The following is a 26,912-nucleotide window of genomic DNA, read 5'->3' as shown; positions in this document are numbered from 1 at the left end:
TTTTAAATAAATGTATAGAGTGGTATAGATGATGACCGTGCCGTGACCAGCGTGACCGTTGTTGAAATCGTTGAAATAGCAACCATGAAACAAAATCAGCGGGATGGTCGGCGCAAGCGCCTCATTGGTGGAAGTTTTTGCCTTTCAGCCAATCAGGGCGCGTTTCTTATGTAGAATTATGTCAAACACATTTAAACGTGTCTAGCCTTAAAGTCTTTACAAATTCACCCATGTTGTTTTTCTGTTTTCTTCAAAAGTGTGACGAACGCCGTGGCGGGAACGCTATTCTTTGTTTCGTATTAACTTTGACTACTAGTCAAAATCATGAGCAATCTCCCGCGTTACCTCTGTTAATAGTTACTCTGTATTAATCTGTATAAACATCAATTTATACAAAATGAGTCAATGCCAAAGATTGAAGAGGAAAAAGAAGTTTCCTTTTCCTGATGAATCTCAGCAAACTAAGAGATTTAAGGATCACGAAAGTTTTTTGGAGGAAGAAGCGATAAGCTTCGATGTGAGTTTTGTAGTAATTTATGTTAACCTGCAAGATTGTATCTATTTTAATATTTGTCAGCTTTATGGTATATGTTTAACTTTCATTCTTGATTTTATGTATTATTTACCTTTCAGGATACCTCTGATATTTTGCCAGGAAAAGTAATAAGGATATTTATTCGTAACTTTATGTGTCATGGAGGCCTTGATATTAAACTGAATAAAAATGTGAATTTTGTTGTGGGATCTAATGGTAGTGGAAAGAGCGCTATTCTTGCTGCACTTACAATAGGTTTGGGAGCTAGAGCCAATGTTACCAATAGATCAACGTCTCTTCAAGGTAGTAATGACTTATTGCTATGATCGTTTACCAAAAAGTTGCTATGTACTTTAAATAAAATATTTTTGACTATAGATTTAACTGTTTATCTTTATTAAACTTCAGGATTTGTACAGAAGGGAAGAAGCTATGCTACAATTGAAATAACGTTATCTAATGATGGTCCATTAGCTTACAAGCCAGAATTATATGGACATGAGATAACAGTTTTAAGAAGAATCGGATCTAGCCCAGGTTACAAATTAAAAAGCTACAATGGTAATAAAGATTAAAACATTAGAGAAAAAAATGTATTCTTTAAATTCATTACAATAATAATATCAATTGTAGGTCAGATTATTTCAACAAAACGAGAAGAATTGAATAGAATAATAAGAGCCTTAAACATTCAAATAGAGAATCCTATATCAGTTATGAATCAGGATGTTTCTAGGTCATTTTTAGTATCTTCAAAACCATCAGAAAGATATCAATTGTTTATGAAAGCTACTAGATTGGATGTAATAGGAAATAATTATGAAACTGCATTATTTACCAGTCTTGAAACACGTGAAAAATTAAAGGAAGTTAATATGGTAAGCTTAAATCAGTTATAAAGCAATTCACAATAAAATAAATTAAGTTATAAAATTTTTATTTTAATTCACTCAGAAATTATCAAAAATTAAAGAAGAAATAGACCATTTAAAGAAATGTATTAAGAAGTCAGAAGAAGTTACAAAATTACGTAGTAATTTAATAGACATTGAAAATGAATTAATTTGGGTAGCTGTAAGTAAAATTCTGCACAATATTAAATTAAAGCTAGGTTATTTACTATTATTAGATTATTATATTTTAGGCAATTGTTGAAGAAAATAAGCTTACAAAAACTAAGGATGACCTGCAATTCCATCAAGATAATTTAAAAAATTTGGAAGAAGCGACAGTTAATGCTAAAACTGATAAAATTGATGCAGAGATAGAGTAAATTTCTTAATATTATTTTGAAAATATAGCTATAAATTTAATTTTTATTCATAAACTGCTTTAATTTTTTGTTAGAAAATTAAATAAACAGATTGAAGAAGAGGAAGCTGCTGCTAATGACAGTATAGAAAATTATAATAAAGCAAAAAGTGTGTTTATAGCGAGTAAAGAATCTCAAACTCGTAAACTTAGGGAAATTAAATCAATGGAGAGTCAAATCAAAAGATCGGAAATTGATATTCGATGTTTGCATAAGGAGATTCAAAGATTAGAAGGGTAATTTAGCTTTCTTTGATTTCAGAATCCACTTTTCAATAAAAAACTAAATTTCTATGTTTTATTTTATTAGAGATGCTGCCACAACAAATAAAAAAGAAGAAATACAGAATCATATATCAGAGTGTGAAAATAAATTAGATGAAGTTGAAGCAATGTTGCGTACAAAACAAACAGATGAAATGCATTTTGAATCCAATAAAGTGAGATTATCTCAAGAATTGAAATCCAAGAAAATTGAAATGGAAAGATACGAAGGACAAATAAGTATGGAACATAATGTGTAATGTTTTTAGTTTTAAACATGAATATGTTTTATATTGCAATTGTAATTTTAGAAAAGATTCAACGTGATTTACAAGCATTTAAGCAACAAGCAAATGATTCCTTTGCTGTTTTTGGACAAAATATTCCGCGTCTCTTAAAACGTATTAATGAAGAGGCCAATAGAGGAAGGTTTAAAGTAAAGCCAGTTGGCCCTTTAGGTATATATTTTATTTATAATTTTACCTTTTGTCTTGTGTTTAAATTTATCATTTTACTTATTGCAATGGCTTCAAGCTAGTCCTTTCACTTCATTATTATTTTAGGTGCTTATATAACGTTAAAAGATTCAGCTTGGGCTCCAGCAGTGGAACATTTTTTGAAACGATCATTTCTTACCACATTTTGTGTTGATAATTCATCTGATGCAAAAATATTAAATGCTATAATGAAAGAAATTTATTTAAATGAAAATACTCCACAAATAATAAGCAGCAAATTTTACAATCACGTAAGAAGAAAGTTAAATCAATAATAATATAAAGTAATAAAATTTCTTTAAACTTAACTTCAGCAATTTGTGCTATATATATGTGTTTGTTTTTGTTATACTCGTTTTTTTTTTAGTTAATTTTGTTTCCTTTTAATAATTGTAATTGTTATAGTTATTAACCTTTTGCACTCTGCTGCTCCTCCTCAGAGGACATAATGTTCTCTTTGCAAAAACAGCAAAGTGTAATGGGTTAATATTTGATTATATACAAATTTGATTTAAGAGAAACTTAAATAGCTTATAAAGCTAATTGAATTAGTAAATAGTAGTTTTGAACTTGATTTGTTTCTCCCATCAGAACTTTTAAAATCAGACCAATTATTGAAAATTAAGTATATTATTTAATAGTTCTTTATCATGATAATTTTTTGTAGGTTCATGATGTATGTAATGAAGGTATCCAGAGCCAAACTCATCAAAGCTTACTAAATGCAATGAATATTAGTCATCCAGTTATTGCTAATTGTTTGATAGATCAAAATGAAATAGAATGCATATTACTAATTCCTACTAGTAAAGAAGCTTGTGAAATAATGTCTGATGCTGCTAGAGTACCAATTCATAGCAAGAAAGCCATTACATTAAATGGTGATATATTTTATCCTGATCCTGATTATCGGTCATATGGTGGAAGGCCAGACCTGCGAGCAAAGATTCTTCAAGTTTCAGCATCTGAAGCTAAGCAGTACTGAAATATATTTTCTATTTTAATCATTTAATTTTTACCATGTGTTATTATTTTGTTTAAATTTAAATTTCAAGACAATATTTTTTTTTTATATATATATTTTAAAACATATCAAATGTTTTTGTTTTTAAATTTATATAAATGATCTATTGTAGAGTATTGGAGGAAGAATTAAGTACTGCAATGGCTGAATATAAAATATCAAAAGATTATTTTACTGACTTGGTTGATAAACAGAAGCGTACAAATACAGAACTTACTAATATTTCGTCATTGGTTAATAAACTTAGAATAAGCCAGCAAGAATTGAAAGCGAAAATAGCTGATTTGAAAGATAAAATTCAGTTGCTGGATACTACTCATATTACGATTCTTGTAGGTATATTAATTCCTTTAATATTTATTACATGAAAGGTATTAATTATAGCTTGATGTTTAACACTAAGTTTGGTACTTTCTTTAGAAATCCGAGTTAACGGAATTGGAAACTAAACTGCAACAATTAAAAACTGATCAACAAACTTTAAATGAAGAAGAAAAATCATTAACAGAAAAGTACACTGAATGTGAAAAGACTTTAAAAAAGCTAAAAGAGTCTAAAAGCAATATAGGTTCAAGGGTAGATCCCTTGAAAAAAAAGATTAAATATTTGAACGATGATAAGAAGATGTTAAAAGTTAGGGCTCAATGTAATCAACGCAAAATAGAAGAAACTCGTATACTAATTCAAACTGCAGTTGCTGCATATGAAACTCAACAAAGGGTTACTGATAAAGCGGTTAAAGATGCCTTAACAAAATGTGCTAGAATAGATACCGAAAGGTAAAATCTTTTTTAATATTATTTTTAGTAAGCCTATAGCATTTTAATATTTTATAGAGAGATTTATTGAAGCAAATAAAATGAATTCGGCTACAAAAATAATGTAAAATTTAAACTGAATTTAATATAATTATTTTAACAATTTCAATTAGATAATGGATAGTGTGTATGAAAATTTGTAAAATCTTTATTTCACACAAATATATAATATAGGATTCATAAATATTATACTATAATAGAATACTTTAAAAAAATGTTTACTAAAGTGTAAGTACATTTTTTGTTTTGTTTCAAATCAATTTCCTATGAATGTTGAGAGACTTAATTTCTTTGCTCACAAAAGAAGAAGATCGTTGCCAAAATTGCGAAATGAGCTATTTGTTCATAGATGAAAAGCTGGGATAAGGGTCCATGGGTAAATGTACAGTGACAAATAAAAGCTTAATTGGATATTCGTTTTTATAAATTTACATTTAAGAATAATTTGAATGCGATTGTTGAGAAAAATACTATTTTAACCTTATAGGGAATAGACTGGTTTCATGAGTGTATAGTAGATTATGGAAAAGTGAGTCGTAGTTTGCATACTCATGAAATTGCTTGCTTTTTCTGTTGGTATAATAATTTAATATTTAGCGAAAAAATATCACTTACTAATTATTATGTGTACCATCTATTTAATGTGTTTTTACTATTTCAGAACGAAAAATGAGTTAAAGAACGAGAAGGAGGTCATTGAGTCAAAAATACGTGATATAGAAAACCGTATTGGATCTGTGGAGGATCTTACTGCGAAATTATTCGATAAAGAAAAAAATCATGGCTATACCATTGATTTTGCAGCTGCAATCGAGCGATGCAATAACGTAATTAATTTGAATTATTTTTATAATATTTGTCAGATATAATAAGTATTTTATTTAAGTTTATTTGTTCAGAGTTTTTTAATAATATTTAGTTGTATTAATAACCTAATTACTAAATATTATATTGAAATTTTTTGTTAAAGAAACTTATTAACCTGTTGGAGTATCGAAAAATAATGTTTGAAGAGATGAAAAACGCTATTGGCATTAGGGTTCAAAATGCGTTTGTTAGTATATTAGCAATTCGAAACTATCAGGTAATTAGTATTATTCTTACCTAGGTTCTGTATTTTTATGTTTGATAGGACTCATATGCTTCGTAATTTATTGCATTGTAATTAACGGGACTTATTTGTTTTTAAAGGGATTTATTGAAATTGATCACACAAATAAAGTTCTTGATTTGGAAGTTCATCCAAAGACAGGATCTCAAAAAGCGGATACTAAAGCTTTATCAGGCGGTGAAAGGTCATACTCCACGGTTGCGTTTATTCTAGCACTTTGGGATTGTACACGATTACCATTTTATTTTCTCGATGAATTTGACGTTTTCATGGTAAGTATATTGTTGTGTTATAATAAACAAAGTTTATTATCTCTATACATTTTTTAGGATAAAGTTAATAGACGTGTTATCATGGATATCCTTTTGGATCATGCAAAGTGCCATCCCCAAAGTCAGTTTACATTCCTAACGCCATTAGATACATCTACTGTACTACGTCATGACTATGTAACCGTTCACAGGTAAGTGTAGATTTTTATTTGAACGTTTGAGGTAATTATTGCCAAACGTTGATTTCAAAATAATACTACCTATTTAAAGATATTTAATATTAACGTAATGAGAAATTGCCGGCCTCAAGTATGTAGATAGTTTTATAGTATACAACAATGCTTTCATAATAATTGAATTACAAGGAGTTTATATTAAGGGGATGCATTGAGCGACTGAAATTCAATTCAAGTTTATCTTCCAAACTATTAGGAATATTAACTTTCTTGTAGAGACTAAATTTACTGTTTTGACTATGCTGAAGGGCGCTACAAAGTCGGTTTCTCAAAATTATAAAAAAAAATTTCATAAAAGAAATTATAAATATTTATATTTTTGTTATTCATAATAATATTTAAAAATAAGCTTTGTAGCATTCTAAAGAAGAGTTGTATGAGTAGATTGAGACCAACAAGAAACAAATATACTTAAAAATGTGGAAGAATATTTTGAAAAACTAATTTAGCTAGTGAAAGTCAAATTTTAAACTGTTTTATTGACGGAGAAGTTTCAAAGTGAGTTAGACAATAGAACGGTAGTATACAGGGTTTTTCTCTAACAGCGGAACATAGGATTGTGTTATTTAACTATAGCAATGAAGCACTTACTATACATTATTATAATTAATAAAAGCGTAGATAGTTACAATTTAATGGTTATTTTAGTTTAATTGCTTTTATTATTCATTATAAATGTCATTTTACTCAATTAATCTTGGTTACTACGTTTAATATTTAAATTAAATGGAAAACAATAATTTGACTGTAGTAAAATTTACTATAGTCAAATAACACGAAATCTCCTATGTTCCGCTGTTAGAGAAAAACCCTGTAGATAATGGCACAAAGGTATATTTTACCTAAGTATATTTTGGTACAAGGATATTTTGACCCAAAAGGATTTTGTCCCAAAAAATGGCAATGTTCAGATCATTGAACGCCGAGATTGTAATGTTGGGTAATCATCGATAACATTACAATCTCGGCGTTCACTGATCTGAACATTGCCGTTTTTCAGGATAAAATCCTTTTGGGTCAAAATATCCTTATGCCAAAATACACTTGGGTAAAAATACCCCTTTGTGCCATTATCTATACTATCTATAGAACACATCTGTTGTTCTTGTCTATCGTACTTTGGAACGTCTGCGTCGATAAAAAAGTTTAAAATTTGATTTTCAACTAGCTAAATTAGTTTTTCAAAACATTCTTCCACATTTTTAGGTATAATTGCTTTTATTGGTCTCAATTTACTCATATATCTCTTCTTTAGAGCGCTGCAAAGCCTATTTTTAAATATTATTATGAGTAACACAAATATAAATATTTATAATTCCTTTTATGAAATTGTTTTTTATAATTTTGAGAAACCGACTTTGTAACGCCCTTCAGCATAGTCTAAAGAATAAATTTAGTCTATTGGTATCTGAACTGCCAGGTGTCTAAACCAATATGGCCGACGCAATCCTGAAAGACACCACATGTTGTGCAATACGAGTTTAAATAAATATTGACAATATAGTGCATGAAATGTTTCTTACAACTTAAGAAGTATACCGGTTTGCGAGTACAACTCCTACGAGAAAATTTTTACGTGTGGGCTGTAACTCCAAATACTCCAAATGACTTTTCAGGAAATAAAGAGTTTAACTAACGACCACCAGAGACGCTTTGGAGTTAGTCAGATCCCAATAAGAAAGTTCATATTCCTAATAGTTTGGAAAGTAAACTTGAATAGGTTTTCAGTCGCTCAATGCATCCCCTTAATGGGAATTTCTCTGTATACCAACATTACAGGGCAAAAACTATTTCGCATGCAGCGTCCTCATTTGTTGGTCGATTGTAATATTATAACATGTTTTTAGAAATGCCAGAAGATTATCTACTGAAGTGCATTGGGCAAATTAAAAAAAAAATAAAAAACAAATTGTTTAAATAAATAAATTAACATTATAGAAACAACAAATAAATTGCAAAATCTTCCAATGTATTTCAATAGATAATCTCCTGGCATATTCAAAAGCATGCTATAACAATACATCCCGTCAACAAATGAGGACGCTGCATGCGAAATAGTCTTTGTCCTGTAATGTCTACTGGTCTTTTCCTAACAGCGGAGCATAGGAGATTCGTGTTAGTTGACTATAGTACTCGGAATGATGGAATCTGAGAGCGCTGATTGGTCAATATTGCGTAGTACCAACATATAATAGACCGTTACCAATAGTTGGATACGAAAAATGAGAATCATCCGTCATTTTGGTGTGGAGAAATGTTTACATGCTGATCGTAGCAGAAAGAGGTGTAAAATGGAAAAATGTCAAATGTTGTCGTTACTAAAGTAAAAATTGAATACTTTGAATGAAAATGAAGAATATTCGTACTTTCCATTCATTATTTTCCATTTTTACTTTAGTAACCTTACCATTTGACATTTCTCCATTTTACACCTCTTTCTGCTAGGATTAGCATGTAAACATTTCTCCACACCAATATGGCGGATGAATCTCATTTTTTGTATCCAACTATTCGTAACGGCTTATTATCTGTTGGTACTACGTAATATTGACCAATCAGCGCTCTCAGATTCGATCATTCCGAGTGCTATAGTCAACTAACACGAATCTCCTATGCTCCGCTGTTAGGAAAAGACCCTGTATATGGAAATTCCCGTTAAGAGGAGTGCCTTGTGTAGGACCACAAGAAAATGATAATTTTTGATAATATTTTTCAGATTTAATATGCAAATCGATTCGCGATTTTTGCATTTATTTGTACATGTCTCTAAAATTAGTAACACTTTCTTTGTTTTAATAAACATAACCGGGACAGAAGTTAACCTAACTCAAATGTTATACCATACGCACGAACATCATCAATCGATGGAATGTGTAGCTTCCTTTGGAAATAGGAAACTTTTTTTCTTTTTATGTATGCAATTTAAGTAATTCTGCTTTAAATGAATTCTATTTTCATGCTAAAAAGTGGTGATTTAATCATGAGTAGCAACTTTGAAAAACCTTATGGTTTGAGAGATGAGTTTAATTTTGCACTCTCTCCCTCATATTCTGTGATAAATTGAAATAAAATCCCAGATATAAGTAAGGATTATTAAAAAAAAAAAACTAAAAATTATTCTCTTCCAGCTTAGCGGCGCCTGAACGAGATGGCCATAATGACGACTAAAACTACCTGTTTCAATTAAATTATTAGTAAGTCTACATTGTTTTTTTGTAATTGATTAAGTATTGATAATATTTAATCGAAGAAAGTGTTCCTTTTAACTAAGAGTGTATTAACGTAACTGCATGTTAGTGAAAAATTCAGTGCAGTATTAATATTGTTATTGTTCTAGTTTTTATATATTTCTGTGTATTTATATAACTAGAAATTTGTGTTTCATTTTAACTGTTTTTTTTTGTTCGTTAATCTCACTTTTTACCGAGTGTAACCTAAACAACCCGTCTGTGAATGTATACATCGTATGCTTTGTACAATGATTATGCGGATTCATTAGACTGGATGTTGGCTGTGAGAAAACAACAATAATATTAATTAAACACACATACTGCTCATGTAGAGTACAAAATAAATATTTTTCTATTGTCATATAAAATTTTCTGAATATATGCTTTGTGTACGTAGTCCAATTAAAATATTTTAAATCGATATTTTTATTTAAATATGCATATTTTAGAAATTATTTTTTACCATCAGTTGTGGTAATTTTAATGACTTGCTACTTTTTAACTTACCGACAGATAATCCGAAGCCTTATTTTACTATTATACCTTGCGACAATAATAAAGCCATATTTGTACAAGGTTTTTAAAAAAAAATTACTGTAATAAATAATATATTTTATAAATTAAAGATTACGTTTATTATTACATATACTTGTCAATAATCCTTAGAATCGAAGTAGCTTACAAAATTGCAAAATTTGTGGTAGCTAGTTTGCAAAGAATAAATTAAGTGTATACTGCAAGTAGTACTTAGCCATATTCCTATAATTTTACGAATGTGATGGTTATATTTTTGGAAACAATTGTACATTTTAGTAAAAATATAAGGGAAAGGAGGAAAGTATCATGTTACTGGCAGTTGCAGGATGTTTGGGTGGAGGTAAGTAAAAAAACGAGGGAAAGAGCAATAAAAGTGAGGTTAGGTGGGAGTCAGAGCGGTGGTTAGGTTTTGGGGGTTAAGTAGAAGGGAAAGGGAAATTTGTTGGCATAACATGATGCATAACATCGAGGAGACGAAGACATAAGACGTAAGTAGATCAAGGTTGGAGGGAATTGCGCGAATCTGGTTCATTTGGAGTTCCTGATTAACGCAAGCGGCCGGTCAAACATGGCCGAGCAAGTGGCCGAATATCGTACGTGAGTTTCTTTTTATTGCTCGATATGTGCTCGAATCTCATTCGCTGCTCCTTGCCTCCTTTGCTCTTTTTCATTGTGTGGACGACCAGGCGTGGTCGTCCCCATATTGTGCAATCGTAATTTGACAACGCCGTGGAGAAAGTCATGAGAGCTGCTCGACATAATCAGCTGCCGCCATTACTGTTTGCCTGGATTGCCTATCGCTTAACAAAAATCCGACCTCCGTTTAAATTTCTTTCTCTCTCTTTCTTCTATTTGATTTTACAGATTATTTATGTATATGTTATTTTTTACTTATTATAATGATTAGAACTTAAACGTCTTCCTTATACAATATTCACATGAATAATGAAAAACATTGTTATTTGTTACAAAAAAAAAGTTTGAAATTATCACTGAATTGTTGCATTTTTTTTATTAATTAATAAGGAATATTTACCATTAGAAGATACTAATTTTTTAGGAAAAGTAACGTTTTCCAACCAGTCTGACGTTAGGTACTTTTTCTGTTTAAATGCAATTACGACCTAAACTTGCAATAGAGAAAGGTTTGCTCTAATATTCCGGTAGTAATCATCGATTATTGTTATCATAATTACATTGATTATAACTGTGAATTTGTTTAATCGAATCCTTGTAAGAGTTTAACTGAGTTAAGTTATGGTCAACGCTTAACTCTTTTTTTGATAAAAAACATTTCATTCAACAATGTTTCTTAGAGATTCATTGCTTAAAAATTAGTTTTTTATTAATGTTCTATTAGTTAAAATTAATTATGCGTCTTCTTGAGCAAATTATCTACTATAAGATGTGGTAGATAACAACTAGATCAAAGGGTAGATTTTATCTTCAAGTGAACATTTTCAGTTGATCCTACATACATGAACAACCTTAAAATTTCATTAGGAAATTATCCATTTTAAGCTTAAATCTTCTAAACAAAATTTAAAAGTTATGTGGTATATCAATAAAAACAACGATTATTGCTAAAAAAATGAATTTATTTGATAAATCGTTATCCCTAAGTATATGGCAAGTCGTCTTAAGCGATACAATATGGAGGATGGCTGATCAACCGACCAAAACCAGCCATTATGACACGCGAAGAACTGTTCGAATTCGACGAGAAGGCAGGGTTTTCGCAAAGTTTTGTCGCGAAAGACTGAGTATAAATATGGTAAAAAAGTAGTTTTCTCTAGGCGAATAAAGGGTGTCGTGATACACGATGAGCAATAAAGGTTAGGTGCTAAGTGATATTTTATTGAGATGGAAATGTGCCTAAATAGAATGTGGTTCGGAGTTTCAGTGGTAGAGGGCAGGTGCGGCGTAGGCTGCTGGCGCTGTATAGGCGGCGGGTGCAGCGTATGCAAATTTGGCTACAGGGGCAGCAGCGTAGGCAAGAGGGGCTGCGTGGGCAACTGGGGTTGCGTATTTGGCGATGGCTGGTGCAGCGGCATAAGCAACGGGGGCAGCGGCGTATTTGGCAATGGCTGGTGCAGCGGCGTAGGCAATAGGGGCAGGGGCAACAGGTGCGACAGCTTTAACGGCTACTGCAGCAGGTTCTTTGCGAACTACAGCGTTGAATCCGTTTACAGGGTCAGCTGTATAATCAACCGTACGCCTGGAGCCATCAGCCTCGAGAAGTGAGTAGCTTCCCTGGACAACATCACCATCCCTAGTTTCCTGTTGGCTTTTGGCGTCTCCAGTCAGACTATCGTGCACATCGTAAGCATAGCTGTACTGTGGATGAGGATCGTACTCGGCGTCTACGGCCTTTGCAACTGGTGCAGCGGCTAGTACCGGGCTAGTGGCGTAGGCTAGGGGGGCTGCTGGCACGATTCCCCCGTTTACTGCCGCAATCAAACAGGCAAGTGCTACGAACTGTAATACACGAATTTCCTCTTTAATCACGTTATTCTCCACTATCCCTCTCTTAAAAACCAAACCTTAATTATACATTATTTAAAAAATATTAAACAATATTTTAATATCTCAAATATAAAACTTTAAAAATCATGAAATATCGTTAATTACAACAATTCATTATTCTAGATGATCCAAACCAACTCTTATAAAAATCTTCATCACTCTCTAGTATCGAATCTCAAAAAACTCTTATTTAGAAGTGAATCAACCAGGATTTGAACGATTACTCGATACTGGGAAAATGCACAATTTCACAGAACTGGAATTTTTCGTTTTGGAGTATAAAAGGATGACGGTAGAAATAAAGCAGAAGAAGAAATAGGAATACTGGAGGAGTTTCATGGAAGGATATTGCGATGGAATAGACACTAAGACACTCGAAGAATCGAACCATACCTTGAAGGCCATTGTTCTTGAGTTGCTTTCAGCAGGTAGATCCGATGATCTGAGAGGTTGTCGAGCGAATGATGGTCGAAGCGGGTGGTTTTCGGCTTTTATACCAGGCAAGAGGATCCAGCAATTGTGACGTAATCGGGTGACGGTAGGACGGTCAGGCGCGATTCGCGCTCGCGAGCGAGGCGTCGCACAAATTGAGCAAGCAATCTGGCCACGCCCATTGGGCCAAACAACGTGCTTTGCGTGTTCCCTTACCTTCTCGCGTAGTAGTACTCCCCTGTCCGTCTGTCTGTCTGTCTGCATTTCTGTCTACCATCCGTCTCCCCCGAGCGCGTTCCTCGTCGTTCGTGGACCAAGCTAACGTCACGCACTACACTAGGCCACGTCCTTGTCACGAGTTACCTAACATCGTTTACTTTCCTGCGGAGCTGCACCCATTTCACTCCACATTGGATTCTATGTCAAGCTCAAACCCGTCGCCTTTGAAACGAACAAATTTTTGATTTGTCTCTTTTATTTTTAACCATTTCTTACTTTTGATGCAATCTTTATTAATTTTATGCAAAAACTGGTAATTCTATAGGATTTTCTTATTGATTACACTAAAGTAGACTTTCAGCTGCGTTTTACAATCTTCTAAATGCTTTAGATTTTGGCTAGGTCACATCCTTGTTACGGCTTACCCAACACTGCTTACTTTCCTGTACCCATTTCACTCCACATTTATTTCTATGTCAAGATCCAATCTATCTCCGTTTGAATCGAAAGACTACAGCATTTGCATCTCTTTCTTCCCTTTTTTAAATACATTCCTTCCCTAGATGCAATCCTTCTCCTGTATCGTTTAGTGTCTAAAGGATGTACCAAGTACATTAACAGAATGTTTGGATATTTAAAGAATATTGTAGGATTCTTTTAGGAGTTTTATATTATTAAACCTATATTAACAACATTTTTATAATTTTTATGAAAATGCTCTCTTGTCATTTCATATATTTTTAAATTAATATCACTCATGAAGAAACTACCCTAGCTGTTTTATGCTCATGTGTCTTAAAATTTGTCATATTATACGAAATAGATGAGATTGCTTGCCTAGAAAGTCCTATTTCACATTTCTATATATTATTATATCATGTATAATACTTTAATGAACGAAAGCAGTACTCCCTTTAAAGTTTTAATATAATTTTGTTAACTGCAATATGAAATTCATCCAGAGAGATTTAAAAATAACCTCGTATTTTTGGGTTCAAAAGAATTAATTGCGAAATTTGAATAATAAATAATTGGTTCACTGAGAGATAGAAACAAGCACGTATTCAAAGGATTTATCAGGGAACAAAAATCTGTATGAAATGAAAACGTATGATTAATGGTACTTTTATTCTTAAGTAGACTACTACTAAATTACTATTAATGGTGTTACTGTGTTAAAACTATTTGCGTTATCCGAAATAATTATTGAACTACTGTGGATAAAATAATTCTTTAAATAATTTTTAGTAAAAATAAATTATTTATCTCCATACAACATTTATTAGCTTTTAAATTTAATTTTAAATGATTTTAATTTATCTAAATTATTATTAATTTAATTATAATTTATTCTTTACAATTAGACACTAATTAGCTTATTATTATTAATTTATACAATTTTAAAATTAATATTAACTGATATATCTTTCCATCTTGTAATGAATAGTGCAATATATACTAGTAGGCGATAAAAAAAGCGATCACATCAGGATACCATTGGCGACAGTTGTTAACTGATTGAACGAATTGCGTTACGTGCGCTTCCTAAAATTGTAGCGCGTTACAAAACATTTACGCATGATACGACTTCGGGAAAGAAGTGCAAATATATCACAAGCGAGAAAGTTTTCTCGATGACTGACGTGTCGATCGGCCAATAGCGACAGGTTGATCAAGAACTTTGATAGACCAATCAATTGTGTATTATATACGTTAGATTGCCAATTGCAATTTACCAACTCCAAACCAATTAACGATTAAACAAAAAACTGTGACACTTTAATTTAAGAATTCCATTAGTCACAAAGTGCAAATTAATAATGATTTTGTTATACGTAATTAATAATTTAACAGAATAAGTGACAAATTACAATAGATCTTTTAAAAAATCTGTTTCTTATCTTTATAACATTATTCATGAATTTTCTGGGACAAATTAAATATTAAATTAAACAGAATCTTTTGAACGATAGTTATTTCAAAGTATATATTGACAAGAATTTTTTAACGTTTAATTGTGAATCGAAAAAATGATTCAAACTAATTATTATAAATAAAATTATGTTTAATGTTAATTAGGTGGGTGATGAAGGTACGAATTAAATTCTGTAAATAGCGAGATGATAAAGAAAATAAGAACGGAACCGTGAGCGATTATTGAAGAAAGATGAAGATTAATATCTACAAATATAATATAAGTACTGATGGATATAAATTATTGAGGTGTAAGTCAATCATGTTTTTTTTAGATGTTTTGAAAAAGATCCTTTTTAACATTTTTTTTCTTCTTTTGTACAGTGTCCTCGCAATCTCCATTAGCGGTATCAAATGGCTACGAGTGGAGGGCCCTTAAGTGTTGAGTAAGAAAATTGAAGAAAAAAGAGAGGGGAGGACAGAGAAATAAAGGAGTTTGTCCTTCGACAAAGGCCGTTTCCGCAGGTGATACAATTATCGATCCGGAAGAAACCATTTTGATCGTGGGCTGATATGGAACATTCTAATTTTCTTCATGAAAAAAAATTAACACCGGCTTCTCGATATTTTGTAACGCCTTACATCAATGTTTCGTAACTATTCAAATTATATCCACTGAATTTCCATTGATTCTACAAAACAATAACATTAGATTCTACATTTATTATTTTATAATTTCACAGAAACCATTGTTGAAGTGGAGGTTTTCAAGAGACAAACTAATTAATTTAATGACGCGTTACAGCTTGTTAGCTGTGAGTGAAGAAATAAAACAATTTTTGGCGAAGAACTGAAGAGAGAATCGATTCTGTGGAAAACTGAAGAAATTGGATAAAACTACTAATGCGTCTGCTAAAAGTATTTTTTTCTTAGTTACGGATTTGAAGAAAGAAAAATTGTATTGTGTGTGTGTGTGTGTGAAGGATCCACAAGAGTCCGGGACCGGGGTATTATACCTGTACAAGAGCGAGAAACTGTTTAATACTTAAATTGATGCTAAAGATTCAATTATGTGAAAACATTGAAGGGACCGGATTAAACTGTCCGAATGAACCTGCTAAAAATACTTTATCCATAATTACAGATTGAAAGAAAGAAAAATTGTATTTCGAAGGATCCACCAGAGTCCGGGACCGGGGTATTATACCTGGACAAGAGCGAGAAACTGTTTAATACTTAAATTGGTACTAAAGATTTGATTCTGTGAAACATCGAAGGGACCGAGTTAAACTGTCCGAATGATTCTGCTAAAAGCACTTTTTCCATAATTACAGATTTAAAGAAAGAAAAATTGTATTTCGAAGGATTCGCAGGAGTCTGGAATCGGGGTATTATGCGTGGACGAGAGCGAGACTGTTTCTTTGTCGGGGTACGAGAAGTACGGGTTATGAGCGTGACCTTGAAACGGCCCATCGGATGAACGAGCGAGGGTCGCCTGACTTTCGCGGTGGGTACACGTAAAAGCGCCAACGAAAGTGAAATGAGAACCGGCTAGGAATCATTGCGTCGGTAATTCAAGTGAAATCGCAATGTCAGGCAAAAATATTTTAACAGGAAACCGCGTCGCTCATCGGCGTCCCTCTGTACTCGCTTTTATGATAATAATTATATTATTAATGATGTGTTGCTCAACGATATTGTATCCCGGTTTAAACGGCTTATCATTGTTTTGACTGGCACACAGGGAATATGCGAGAGAAATACAACATTTTATTTTATTGCTGTTTTGGAAAATATGGAGACTGTATGTGTGTGTGTATGATATATATATATATATATATAGAGAGAAAATAATTTATTAATACATTGGATCATATAAAAAATGTGTGTGCGAGAGAAATAGTTTATTATGTCGTTGGAGAACGTATACAGAGTGTAAGAAAGAGGGAGAGAAAATATATACACACACAACACACAGTGGTAAAGCACAATTATAAAAAAACAAAGAAACAGAAAATTGGCTCAATTTGCAAGATAGGAGACACGTAATTGGTCGGCTTTGGAAAAAGGAGAGGACAAAGCCCGTTTCTTTCCATTTGGTGAGGTCAACCGAACGAAATCTGAATTTTCGATCGAACCGAGCAAAGTTGCCCGCGGGCTGTCAATGATCGAAGCGTTTTACGGCCGAGCAACAAGCTCGTGCGCGCCCACTTATTTTTTTCTTTATGAAAGTGCTCCACTTCTCTCTCTCTCTCTCCCTCTCTCTCTCTCTCTCTTTATCCATCCACACCTTTCCCTTTCATTCCTTGGCAGACGCGTTAGACACCAAGCAACTCCTGAAACTTTTTCCAAAAATCACTTAAATTCTCACTGACAATTCCTTTGGGTAAAAAATTAAAATTGTACAGGATCCTCTCAACGATCCAATTTCAACGCTATTTATCGTTTTATGTATGTATTATACTCGTTCTCCAACTTTTCTCACACACACACAATTTATATGATTCTTATATATATATGTAAACATTAAGAATTACCAAGCAAAATTTTGCCATTCGCAGGAGATAGAACGAGTCGAGTTTGGTAAAATAATAATGCCAATGTCGAATTATGAAACGCCATAGATGAAATCGTGGGCCAAGTGGAATTCCAGACTGCTCGTGGATTATTCAATTGACGATCGGATTGGAGAAAAGCAAATGGTTCACCAAGGACCCGAGCTGTAACTCTTCTCCGTAAGGCGAACTTGGGGGCCGAATTGTTCAAGTGCGATGGCCTTGAATAGCCAAGAAATATCATGCCACTTGATAACCGGATCCAATATGCTCGCCTGATAAGCGGAAGGTTCTTCGTAAATTCGATCGAATTGAAAAATTCAAGAATTCACCGCCAACGACGACCAAAAACAGGATGCGCAAGGTGTGAATTATTTTATGAAGGTGCTTCTACATCCTCTCTCTGCAACACAGAATTTCTTCACTGTGTGTAAAAATAATGATGCTCGTCCGGAATCTCTTGAGGCTCCTTTCGAGATTCCATTTTTCTTCCCCTGTAGACACAACAGTTTCTTTCGAGCTTTACGAAGGAGAATCACGAGAAAATGATCGTTGGAATTAAAGAGGAAATAAAGGACAACGTTTCCTTGATGAGGGACCTCCGGGTGGTGTCAACAAGGATCTCTTGGAATTTTTACATTTTACCATCATAAATATACAGTTTATTTTACTGTAAGAATTCAGACTGAGAAAATCTACAAGATCTCTTTGTTTATTGATTTATTTATAATGCTGAAATCAGTTAAGGACATTGGAATAAAATAGTTGTTGAAGATTTATGTTGGGATATGAACAGGAACATCCTGATTGATGCTTAAAGATTCTGAAACATTTCTCGTGTTGCTTTGGTAAAGAAATAAGTAACCATTTAGAAGTGTAATAAATTATGAGATAAAGAAATACCTATTCTTATTGCAACGATAATATCTTTGGAGTAAAACGTGAGCAAAAATAAAATACCCAAGGATTCCATACCAGTAAATGAGGGTTCGATGAAAGTGCTATATATATATATATATATATATGTAGTCGAATACGTGGCCTTTTTTTAATGCCATTTGGTGTTTCAGGCTCGAGTTAAACAAGGGAGTGAAAAATGTTAAAAAGAACTTGAGGATTTCCTGGGGAGACGATAATTTATCCATGACGTTTAATCCAAGAAGGATCTGAAAGATTTCTCGTGTACCAGGAATGGAGCATAAGTGAGAAAATAAGTAGCAGCAGCGGTATGGTAAATCATACGCGACCTTCCTAAAGCAGTTGGTAAAGGTGTTGCTCGACTGGGCGTATAGTAGGCGAGTTTCTGATCCGGCCAAGTTCAAGTGCGAATACTGCGAATAGCCACGCACGGGCCCGTCAACTTGGCAGTTGGCACACAAGGAACTTTCAAAGCCCCTGAAGACCTGGAGAGGGGGAAAAGAGCTCCCTGCCAAGTCTGGAACCTAACCGAACTGGACTGGGACCATGGACACTCGGTCACTCGGGTATAAAAGCCCGAAAACGTTCTGCCACCACATCATTCACTCCTACAAGTGATTCAAATCCACCAAACCAACTCTCAACAATGGCATTCAAGGTTGGTCTCACTTAACACACTATTTAGACTAAAATCTATAACTGTAACGTTAAACTCACAAGAGTATTATTGTATATAAATATAAAATTTTAATTTAAGTATTTTTTGTATTTTTAAGTTAATAATAATATTAAATTGTTATCGCAGTTCGTAGCTCTCACTTGCTTGATCGCTGCAGCCAATGCTGGAATCGTACCAGCAGCGCCACTGGCCTACGCAGCTAGCCCCGTTCTAGCCGCAGCGCCAGTTGCCAAAGCTGTGGACGCTGACTACGATCCTCATCCCCAGTACAGTTATGCATACGACGTGCACGACAGTTTAACCGGGGACTCTAAGAGCCAACAGGAGACCAGGGATGGTGACGTTGTTCAGGGAAGCTACTCTCTTCTCGAGTCTGATGGCTCCAAACGCACCGTAGACTACACCGCTGATCCAGTCAATGGCTTCAACGCTGTAGTTCGCAAAGAACCCGCTGCAGTAGCCGTTAAAGCTGTCGCCCCAGTTACCCATGTTGCCGCTGCACCAGTTGCACACATTGCCCCTGCACCAGTTGCATACGCTGCACCATTTGGCAAATTGGCTACTCCAGTTGCCTACGCCGCTGCACCAGCTGTTGCACACGCACCAGTTGCCTATGCTGCTCCAGCTGTAGCTAAATACGCCTATGCTGCACCAGCTGCATACGCTGCACCAGTTGCCAAATTGGCTACTCCAGTTGCCTACGCCGCTGCTCCAGCTATTGCCCACGCACCAGTTGCCTATGCTGCTCCAGCTGTAGCTAAATACGCCTATGCTGCACCAGCTGCCTATGCTGCACCAGCTGCCTATGCTACACCAGCTGCCTATGCTGCACCAGCTGCATATGCTGCACCAGCTGCCTACTATCACTGAGCTGACGATTGATCTTCTTATTCGACTGTTACCCCATCCTTTTTTTATTTATTTTTGTAGCATTTCATGTGACTCATTAAAATAGTTACATTTATATTTGTATTTTTTCTATTTTTTTTCTCTTCTACCTTATTCTTTTTATGTTTTAGTGGTATTTTTTGTGAGCCTAGCAATTTCCTCTTTAGGATTTCTGTTAGCTTCTAGTATAAGTAATCAGTTTTTAAGGACTGTTTTATTTTGAATCAGTTGTAAAGAGTCTTACAAGTACAACTATTCACTTAGGAAGATATTTCTTTTATTTTATTTTATTTTTTATCAAAGTGTCTTTCTCTCTGTGGAATAAATATTCAGTTTTTAAAGTTTTAGATTTGCCACTTTACAAACTCGAGTATAATTTGATCATATATGGAAATTACTTTTTTTACTCGTTTTTTGTAGCCCTACAAATGTTTTTATCAAAATAACTAATTTTTTTAGTAATTGTGTTGGATTTGGAGACAAATTCACTACTTTATTTTTCAAGGAATTACTAAATAGTTAATATTTTTCTGCCAAAATATCATTGAACTAAACTAAAATGCAAAACACAGGGTGTTAATATAAAAAGAATAATACCCACCAAAACAGAAAAGATAAAAAAACGTGAAAGAATTATCATTTAAAAATGTTGTATAATTATTGCAATTTTATCCTTCGATTCCTTTAATCATTTTTTGTGAAAGTCGAGTGATATGCACAGAAAACCGTAAGTGAGTCGTACCATAAATCTAACCAATCGAATTCTTCCACATTCTTTTAACGTCCTTACTGAATTTTTCACGCTATATTGGTCAACTCTACGATTCGTCCTTGTGAACGAAAGAATGGAATTTAGTAATAGAATTCGATGATATAATCTAATCTTGTGGAATGTGATACGAGGGTTTCGGCATTAGAAAAGGACAGTGTCTACGACATACGTTCAAAAGAAACCTCTCTGTTCTTCCTACTGCTAGAATGAAACCTGGCCTCGAGGCCAATACCAATTAATTGCCCATCCAAAACCGTATCACGTACACGAGCCTCGATTACATCTAAACCAGACAATCGCTCTTCTTTTTTTTTATTTCACTCAAACTTTTTTTACTCTCGTTCTTCTCGTCTTTCCAATTATTCTTTACAAAATCAATCACAGTTGTTTAGTTTTTAAAGTGACACGAGAAAAATGCATGATAATTATTTTATGAAAGAAAAATTTATATCTTGTAATATAACGTTATGAATAATGTAATTTTTTGATAACGTGATGTAAGGAAGGATAATGTAATTTGAAGTAATGTAAGAAGTATAAGTTGTGGCAAAATAATTCTAAAGCACTCTGTTTTTGTTAAGCTATGATTATGTAATGTCTCATTGTAAATCTTTCTTTTTTTACTCTATTTCACTTACATTTTGTTACACTCTTCCTGTAATACTTTCCATTTCATTTCCAAAATCTATTATAATTATACTAGGAGAAATGTAATAAAATTAATTTAATAATAGCCACTTATATTTTTTATTAAATTACACAATATGTAATGTAATTTGTAATAACGTGATATAAGGTAGTGTAATATAATGTAAGTAAGACTAATGTAATTTAAAGTGAAATAAGTAGACCACAGCGTAAGGCAAAACAATGCAAAAATACTCCATTATTCGTTAAGCTATGATTATATGTATAGTATCTCATTAAAAATCGCTCTTCCTTTCTTCTATTTCATTCACGTTTTTTGCTCTCTTTTCTCTAACCCTTTGACTTTCCTTCTAAAATAAAACTAGCGATTAAATTTAAAGCGATTTTCGGAAAGAATAAATTATAATTAAATACCAAATTAAAATTTATATTAATTAAAATTACGCAATGAATAATATAATTAAATTATAACGTAACACAAGATAGTGCAATACAACGTAAGACAACGCAGTGTAATTTAAAGTAATGTAAGACGACGAATGCGTGCGATAAAAAATCAAGAATACTCCATTTTCGGATAAGCTATGATTATGCAATAACTCGTTAAACCGTGCGTTGGAATTTGGACACCATTAAACGCCTTTCACCCTCGCTAACGAATTCGGCCCAGCTAATCTGCAACGTCTCGACATTTTTGCCCAAATTAATATCCCCCCCCCCCCCCCCACTCTTTAATTTCATTTTGCCTTCGGAAATTCACTCGATTACCCAGCAAACTCCACGCCTTAATTAGTATCGTACGTATCCGTTATTATATCTATATCTTCGGTATTGTTACCTGTCTTGTAATTCCGTCATAATTCATTTATATTTTGATGTTTCTGTTAATATCGTTGATTTAATTTTGTATAACAATTCATTATGATAAAATAAGAGCTCTCGAAGGAGTGCAGAGAAAAAAGAAAAATCTATATTTAAGAGTATCATGCAAATTTATTCGGAGCAGAATTAAAGTATAAATAAAGTTAACTGCAAATTGACGTGACAGAAGCTATTAAGTTTTTCGGCGAGTTTCGGTCGGACGAGATGAATTGTCGCTGGTAAACCGGATCATTAAAAAGTGGAGCGACCGCTCTGTGTGTAGTAGTATGGTGTAGAGCGTTGTATGTAGATGAGGATTATAGCAATCGAATAATGAGAGATTTAATTAAAATAAGATAGTATCGTGTGGAGTAGCGTAACGTTGCGTAGCGTAGGATGGGGTTTCGTATATTTTCAATATACATCAGGGAAGGTTCTTTTGCAGTAGTATAGATTTAAATGGTACAGGGTGAGGTAGGGGTAAAACGTGGTAACACGTTGCGTAGCGTTGCGTGGTGTTGCGTGGGATGAGATGGCATGAATTACACTTGTAAAAAATTTAGATGCACTGTAATATAGACTAAAATATAATGCAGAGTGGTAACACGTAGTAACACGTTGCGTGGTGTTGCGTAGGATGAGATAGCACGAGTTACACTTAAAAAAAATATAGATGCACTATAATCTAGACTAAAATATAATAAAGATTAATAAAACATTGTAACACGTGGCATAACATGGTATTGCGTGGAATCACATACAAAATTATTCATACACGTATAAAAAATATAGATACAGTAGTACAAACTGAAATAGTAAAGAGTATATATATATATATATATATGGTAACACGTGGGGCGGGGTAAAGCTTTGCGTGGCGTGGCATGGCGTGGGTTAATTACGATATGTAAAATAAAATGTAATATATTGCGTAATGCAAAACATTGTGATATAGTTTTATGTATATGAAAGTCGTTGCATTGCGTGGCGTGGTATTGGTCTCGAAGTGCATAAGCATGTAAAGAAGGCGTCAATTACGTGGGGAGGCCACATACTGACATTGGGCGCGGTCCTACGTGGCCTCCGATGCGGAGCCCTGTCTCTCAATTTACTTCTTTTATTTGTTTTATTCGTTTTAGTTCAGGTTTATTCGAGCGGTGAAAGTCGTTCGTTCGCTTTTCCTCCCCCTCCTGGATCCACTCACCACTACACTGACACCTGCTCACTTGCTCATTGCTCACTTCCATATCACGTGCATCTTTAAATTGTCTATTAATTTTCTAATTTTTTATTGTATTTTTTTTATTATTATTTCTTCCCTTTTATTCATTATATACATTTATTTTTATTCATTTATTTTTTTTGTTCTCCAATATTTCTTCTACCTCTTTTTTTTATTCCTATTTTTCCAATTGGAAACCTCACACACATTTCTTATTTTACGAAAACACACTTCCACGTATTCCTATAGCATTTTAGATAAGTGAGACCAATGACGTCACGAGGAGAAGAATGATAACAGAACACGTTTTCAAGCTTTCCTGAGAATATCAAAACTCAACAGCGCAATTTCTACGCTGCTGCAACACCAATTCGTAATTTTTCTTCTTTACCGTAAAAATATTTATGCAACTTCACCTTTCATTGTTAATCGACCGCTGATCTCTATATGCAAACTATCTTCGCGACTTTCGAAACTTTATTTAATATAATTTTTGAGTATTTTCACTGTTTTTATGCGCAATTAATGCAATCATCGCAGACTCGTTGTTTTTACTTTTAATTTATCGTATCTCGACTTCTTTGTTCTCTATCATTTTTAAATTGATTTACATTTTAATGTTCAGCCTACTTCTCTTCCTCTAAACCCCCCTTTATCCATCCTGACGATTCTTTTTCGTAACGTGCCATGATTTAGTTAACAGTTTGCAGAAAAGAGTTAGTCATCAACTGGGATTTCGCGAGCTAATCTTAATATTCTTACTTTACTCCACTTTCTTTGTATGACCAGAATGACGCCAGCTAGTTGGAATGTTTCGGGTTCAACTGCCCTCTTTCTCAATTAACGTGAACTGTAATCTGAAAGTGCTCTTGTGATTTATTTTCTCTCATAACGATTAGCAATGCAACTTTAATACTTTTATTGTGTCATTTACTATACTGTTTTTTTATTTGACTAATTTATGTTTAATTATTAATTATTAACCTGGTTTTATCAGCGTAACGCTGAACAGGTAGTGAAATAGTGGAACAGTTAAAAATTGGACCGACTCACAGTAGAAAACACTATGTCTGTACTATTTGCTGCTCTATCACTTAGTCCGACTAATAATGAAATTACTACTTCCACAATTGCACCGCAATATGAAAAAATTTAAATTTTCTGTAATTGTGTCATAATAGGATTTTTCAATAATTTAACTGAAGTAAAAAAAATAAATTTAGTAGTGATGCATCGTGATACAGTAGACGCAAATTATGAATTTATGTCATGTCTGACTAATGCGGAAATTACTACTTGGTGTGAAAAGTGTTCATTAAAATGTAGAAATCACTACTGATTAATTTGTTAAAAATTTATACCAATAATTTGAAAAATAGACGATTAATGTTATTAATTTTGTATCTACGTCTGATCAATTACTGACTAGTCTACTCACACACATTGTAAAGGAACTAATAACTCTACATTCTTATAATTACGTTATAATTAAATTGCGATATTTTTGAGAACTTGCAAACAACTTTAACGCAATCAACATGCTATAATTTTTATTGTTAACCAAAATTGGTCAGTATTATATATAATTTAAAAAATATTATTATTCACAAGGGGGAAAAAAGTAACTGGCTCGTTAAGAAACAAAATAGTGCAATACGATTTTCACAATAGATGTAATTAAGTAATTAAGATGTAATCTTGAGCAAATTGATTTTAATTCTTATCACGTGTCGTGGTGATCGTAGTTAATTTCTTTCAGCACTTTTACTATGAAATAGAGGGTTTCTCACCAATATATATACACACTATTAAAATATGTAAAAAATATATTTTTCATTTGTTCTTAAAGACCAAACTTAGTTAAATAATAATAATAATATCTGATAGTAACAATCAATCATTATTATTTATCATAATAGTCGTAGTATTTTGGTACACATACAAATGTATTTTATAATATTGACCAGCTGCTATTCATGTGTGTATAATATATATATATATATATATATACTATATTATAATCGAGAGATTCACGAGTCTCATTGCGCAGGCAGTACACGTACTCGAAGGTCGGATTACGCGCAACGGTCTCTTGCGAATTGCGTAAATTTGGGCACCGCCACAACCTGGCAACGTAACACATTGTGTAACGTCTGAACACAACACACAAGCTACGTCGATGCCTTCGATCATCCAACATCCATATAGCTTCCCAAACCAGTAACACGGCTCACCACTCCCAAACACATTTACTAATAAGATATCATTAAAGAATTATGTATTTTTCAATTCGCTCGGTCCTTTTTTTAATACGAGAATTACCAGCTATTTTTGGACACTGTATCATTAGCAGCTTGTTACGAATAATTGAAAAAAAAAAATCAAATTAACCAGAAATGTAATTTCAGTTTGTTTCGAAAATTACTAATTTATTATAATATACAGGGTGTCTAATCGACTTATGTTAAACTGAAAATTCTAATAAAATTTTTGTTTCTAATTGTTAATTAGAAAGTTATTCAAAATTACAATAAAATTTATCGGAGACTTTCTGTTGGTAGAACTATTTAACGACCTTCTATAAGTCAGACACCGATTGGGCGATCCAGGGACCAATAGTAATTCTTGAAGTAATGAATTTTCAATGTCAAACAACTTTTTAATTAAAAGTTAAATAATTCAATTGTATAAGAATTTTATTCTTAAAATTATTTATTCTGTAAATCTATAAGTTGGTCATGATCCAACAAGACACCCTGTATATTGAAAATGCTGAGCCAAACTTGAACAAAGAGACAGATTGCAACACTTCTTCGAGTGATTTTATTCTCAACGTTGCTGTGTTTTTTTTATATCCCTGCAGAGACTCGAAGTAGTACGTGATCGCCATTATCGGCCAAGAGCCAACGACCCAGAAGAATATCAACATTCACACATATCTACCTTTCAAATTTATTCTATTTGGTGTCATTGATGGCCGAAATACTCATTTTTTATTACACCCACGAACAACTGGCCAATTTTGTCATTCGATGCAATTCTGTTTTTCGATTTTAACTAAGTAAATTTCTGTGGAATTAACCGATTAGTGCTACTCGTGACGACGTGACTAACATTGAAATCGATCGTTGCTGCTTGATGCAATGAAATTATATTACGCGATATTTTCGATTCACGTTCTTTTCTTTTAATTCCTCATTTACGCTTATTTCGAAAACATAAAACCATTTTAAACAGCTAAAGGTTAATTCTTCTAATGGCACATTAGTTCTAAGAAGATTCTAAGAACATCCTAAAGATAACCACATATCCTGTTGATGTACTTACGATATGTACTTTGGACATTATGTGCTATTAGAATATACAATTGCCTTACGTTAAATTATATTTAGGAATCTATAAATAGCGTACTGATTGACGATCTAGTAAAATTAAAAATTAAA

At 33.1% G+C, this 26,912-nt stretch overlaps 3 protein-coding genes across 4 annotated transcripts; 2 read left to right on the top strand and 1 right to left on the bottom strand.

The window, feature by feature from the left end:
• The first annotated feature begins 244 nt into the window (after positions 1-244).
• SMC6 (Structural maintenance of chromosomes 6) lies at positions 245-9,853 on the top strand. Its single transcript, XM_066744002.1, has 18 exons — positions 245-517; positions 634-838; positions 944-1,096; positions 1,169-1,413; positions 1,490-1,609; positions 1,680-1,804; positions 1,883-2,083; positions 2,157-2,350; positions 2,422-2,568; positions 2,674-2,858; positions 3,275-3,585; positions 3,744-3,963; positions 4,052-4,410; positions 5,111-5,276; positions 5,420-5,533; positions 5,641-5,832; positions 5,890-6,023; positions 9,197-9,853. Exons 1-18 carry the CDS (start codon positions 398-400, stop codon positions 9,234-9,236), a joined length of 3,231 nt encoding a protein of 1,076 aa, XP_066600099.1. The 5' UTR covers positions 245-397; the 3' UTR covers positions 9,237-9,853.
• Positions 9,854-11,321: 1,468 nt separating this feature from the next.
• Positions 11,322-13,057, bottom strand: LOC136783798 (cuticle protein 19.8-like). The gene is made up of 2 exons (XM_066744062.1): positions 12,755-13,057; positions 11,322-12,313 (listed from the first exon to the last, which is right to left on the bottom strand). The coding sequence occupies exons 1-2, from the start codon at positions 13,055-13,057 to the stop codon at positions 11,735-11,737; spliced, it is 882 nt and encodes a 293-aa protein (XP_066600159.1). The 3' UTR covers positions 11,322-11,734.
• A 2,047-nt stretch (positions 13,058-15,104) lies between these two features.
• Positions 15,105-20,118, top strand: LOC136783799 (cuticle protein 19.8-like). Of its 2 annotated transcripts, none has more exons than XM_066744063.1 (6): positions 15,105-15,237; positions 15,311-15,579; positions 15,670-15,844; positions 17,488-17,845; positions 17,982-19,057; positions 19,205-20,118. In XM_066744063.1, the coding sequence occupies exons 5-6, from the start codon at positions 19,046-19,048 to the stop codon at positions 19,946-19,948; spliced, it is 756 nt and encodes a 251-aa protein (XP_066600160.1). In that variant the 5' UTR covers positions 15,105-15,237; positions 15,311-15,579; positions 15,670-15,844; positions 17,488-17,845; positions 17,982-19,045; the 3' UTR covers positions 19,949-20,118. The 2 variants fall into 2 exon arrangements, with proteins under 2 accessions (XP_066600160.1, XP_066600161.1); XM_066744064.1 differs by having other exon boundaries at positions 17,488-18,422; positions 18,552-19,057.
• The last annotated feature ends 6,794 nt before the right edge of the window (positions 20,119-26,912 follow it).

The sequence above is a fragment of the Prorops nasuta genome, unplaced genomic scaffold, assembly GCF_024137725.1.
Source record: "Prorops nasuta isolate Cenicafe-Biocafe unplaced genomic scaffold, Cenicafe_Pnas_1.2 PNAS00035, whole genome shotgun sequence".
NCBI lineage: Eukaryota > Metazoa > Arthropoda > Insecta > Hymenoptera > Bethylidae > Prorops > Prorops nasuta.
This window is presented reverse-complemented; position numbering and strand designations above follow the sequence as displayed.